General features: G+C 51.3%; 1 protein-coding gene across 1 annotated transcript in view; it reads left to right on the top strand.

Moving 5' to 3' along the window:
* Nucleotides 1-432: 432 nt before the first annotated feature.
* Nucleotides 433-3,321, top strand: part of ADAMTS10 (ADAM metallopeptidase with thrombospondin type 1 motif 10) — a gene marked incomplete at its 3' end in the record, with an annotated part of 34,140 nt that continues 31,251 nt past the window's right edge. The window contains exon 1 of the mRNA XM_079546705.1: nt 433-541. Within this exon, the coding sequence (XP_079402831.1) occupies nt 454-541 (88 nt within the window). The 5' untranslated portion in view covers nt 433-453. The remainder of the gene's footprint in view (nt 542-3,321) is intronic.

The raw sequence follows: 3,321 nt of genomic DNA, 5'->3' as shown, positions 1-3,321 counted from the left end.
CTCTCCTCTCCTCTCCTCTCCTCTCCTCTCCTCTCCTCTCCTCTCCTCTCCTCTCCTCTCCGTCCCCTCTCCGTCCCCTCTCCGTCCCCTCTCCGTCCCCTCTCCGTCCCCTCTCCGTCCCCTCTCCGTCCCCTCTCCGTCCCCTCTCCGTCCCCTCTCCATCCCCTCTCCATCCTCTCTCCTCTCCTATTCATTTGTCACTCTTTCTTCTGCAGGGGCAATGCCACCAAGAACCTTTGACTCCAATTAGCCCATGTTGGCTCCAATTGCGCCTGGGCACAGCTGCTGCAAAGCCACTGTCGGCCTGGCTGCTTTGGGGAGTGGCTGAGGATGCCTGTGGAGGAACCGAGGACTCCTGTCTCTACATAAGCGGTGGCCGAGAGAGAGACATGTGGGGACAGCGCCCTTCCAGCCGGTACAATATTCCCTGCACTGAGACAAGCGTCGCTAACTATGGCCATCGCTTGGAGGCTTCTCATGTGGACTGTCACCTTCACCACCTCCGTCTGCAGTTTTCGGGGTTACATGTTCCAGTCTCAAGGTAGGAAGCGGGGAGGGAGCTGGATCTGCCTGACCCCAAGGGAGGCATTAGGGTAATGTTGTTCTGGGGAGGGGGTGGAAGCAGCCTGACCTCTGCTCTGCTGCGTGTACTTCAGCCAGACGCCTACTGCTGCTCTTGCAGGTGTTTTCCTTTGACCTATAAGGAAAGGATGTGTTTTGCTCCTTGACTTTTTGTGGAATTCCAAGTTGTTGGGTCTTGTGTAGGATGGCGGCCACGTAGAGGCTTAGGAGGCAGAAGGGCTCATGGTAGCAATGCCTTCCCACTCAGCTGCAGTGAAGCATCTTTGTGTAAGTAGAGGCTTTGCTGCACGTAGGAGGTCTGTGTGCTTTGCACATGCAGAGGTGGAGGTCTCTGCTGAAGGCACAAGTGTTTTGCATACCTATGGCCTGGATGGGCATGTGCTGCCGGAGGAGCAGTTTGAGGTGTGCATACATGTTTCTCTAAGTCCTACTGTTAGTAAATGCTCAGATCTGCTCAAACGTGGGCATTCTGTACCTGTTTTGCGTGTCTGTGTGTTCCTGTTGAGCCTGTGTTTAAACATAGGGCTGCACGCATAAGTTATTGCAAGGAAAGCAGAATGTGGGTGTCCTGCACATTGGTAGCTTTGTATCATAGGACAAGATTTTATTCCATGTTAGGAGTGAATAAACTGGAAGGTTAGGTGGGCAACGCTGTACTGAGCCCTGAGTGCCAATGCAGCAGGATGGGTTATGCAGGGTAGTTAAATTGCTGATACTAATTTGCTTTTGTGACCATTTCTTAAGAGACAGTATGAATACTACCATCAGATGCTAGGGGTAAGGAGAAGGCTGTGAAATTGGACATTTATCCATACAGGATGTTAATATCCAGCCATAATTTTCTATGCCCAGTGTGCCAAAGTTAAATGCAGCAGGGCAAAGTCAGTGGTAGGCCCAGGGTAACACAGTGTCATCCAGTTGTGGTTACAATGGCGCTGGGTTATCTTGTGAATCCAAACTGGAAAGAAGCACAGAGGGAACCCAAAGCCATGTACTGTCTGGTTCTGAGCACCATCTTGTTGGGGCACCATGATATTGTGGCTTGCGCTGGGTAAAATACAATGCAGTCAGCTGCAGAGCTGTGCGCCTTGAAGGCGCTGTGCAACGTGCACCATTATACGGGCAGATTTTCTTTAATCTGAAATAAACGCGGTTTCTGGTCCTTCTAGCCAAAGCCTCTGGCAGTGCCTGTTGGGACTGTTCTGGGCCTCCTGCGTCTGTCAGCTCGCACCTCCCTCCATCTGCACCGCTGTGCTCACAGCACTAGCGACGCTCTGATGGTGACTTTGCTGCCAGATCGCCTTCATCCAGACTCAGAGCAGCCCTGATCCTCTTTGCTCACCAAAGACACACCTCAGGCTGAGCCCCTGGGCTTGCTGTACATCTGTGCTATCCTAGATCTGGAGCAGGGCTGGGCAGTGGGCTGGGCTCAGCCCCGTTGGTGCCAGGGCGTGCAGCCAATCTCCTCCCCTTCCCATGGGTCAGGCTGCCCCACGGGCCCCTCTCACTGTCAGAGTGCTTTTTTAGGCTCCTTGCATCCCAAACAAACAGTGTCAGGCTGCTAGCAGTGCTCAACACTTCTCTTCACGCTGCTGAGGTAGTAAGTACATACATAATCCTCACAACACTCTTTCGAGAGGGCGAGACACTGCTATCTTCTCTTAGCAGTTGGAGGTATGGAGATTAAAGGCCAACGTTTTCAACAAGCCGCTGATTTTGGCCAGAGCAACTTGCCCAGGCAGTCCAGCAAGCCAGCGATGCAGCAGGATTCACGTGCCTCGTGCGCAGGCTCCAGATCAGTGTATTTATTTTATGCAGGGAAAAGATTAAGGTATTACAGTCATAAGCTGTAATTATGTATGTGGGAAACAGCAGCCCAACGTTGAAGGCCTCTACATGTCAGCAGAGATGTAACGAGATTCAGAAGGTAAACAACGTCTCGTGTAAACTCAGGCTGCGGTTTCGAACAATGCAGGGAATTGCAGCTGGGGTGGTTGAGTGTGGATTCGGCACATAGCCTCTGTTGCTCAATGGTTTTTCATCAAAAGGCATTTTTTTCCTAGTGCCTTATTTTAATCTTAGTGATAGATTATACGTTCCCTGTTTTACAGGACATGAGGTGAGGGTAATCTCACTGCTCCAGGCTCGCATACCACTCGATGGACCCATGGAATATGTGTTGAGACTGCTGCAGTTCCAGGGCAGCTTGGGGCCACAAATCCCAGAGTGTTTTCCCAAATCATCCGTTATAAATTGTGTCTGGGCTGCAGCTGGGGCTCCTCTTTTCTCTGGTGACAAGATGAGAGCAAACATCTGCTTCCTTTTCATCCTTTAAGTGGCTCTGTAATGACAGAGGCAGTGATGAGAGCATACAAGGAGGGAACAAAATCCTCCCTCCTTGGCTTTCACTTCCGCTCTCCTTTTTGTTTACCTTACCCCCTACCTTCTCTGGGCTTCTGCTTCCCCTTCTGCATGTCCTTGTCCCCATCAGGAGTGGGACAGCTCTCCTCATCTTTATCTCTGACTCCACAGTCTCTTCTTTCCCCCCTGCGTGCCCAGCACTGGGCAGGCTTTCCTGCAAGAAAGGCTTTTTATAGTATCTCTTCTGAAGCAGTGTGACAGCTCTCTGGAAACACCAGGCTGCTTATCACCAGTGCAAACCTGTCTGATAAGCAGATGCAGTACTGTACATTTCAAGCCAAGACCTATTAATACAGCATGAAGTGGCTGAGGGGGCAG

The sequence above is a fragment of the Tetrao urogallus genome (genome assembly GCF_951394365.1).
Source record: "Tetrao urogallus genome assembly, chromosome: 25".
Classification (NCBI taxonomy): Eukaryota; Metazoa; Chordata; class Aves; order Galliformes; family Phasianidae; genus Tetrao; species Tetrao urogallus.
This window is presented reverse-complemented; position numbering and strand designations above follow the sequence as displayed.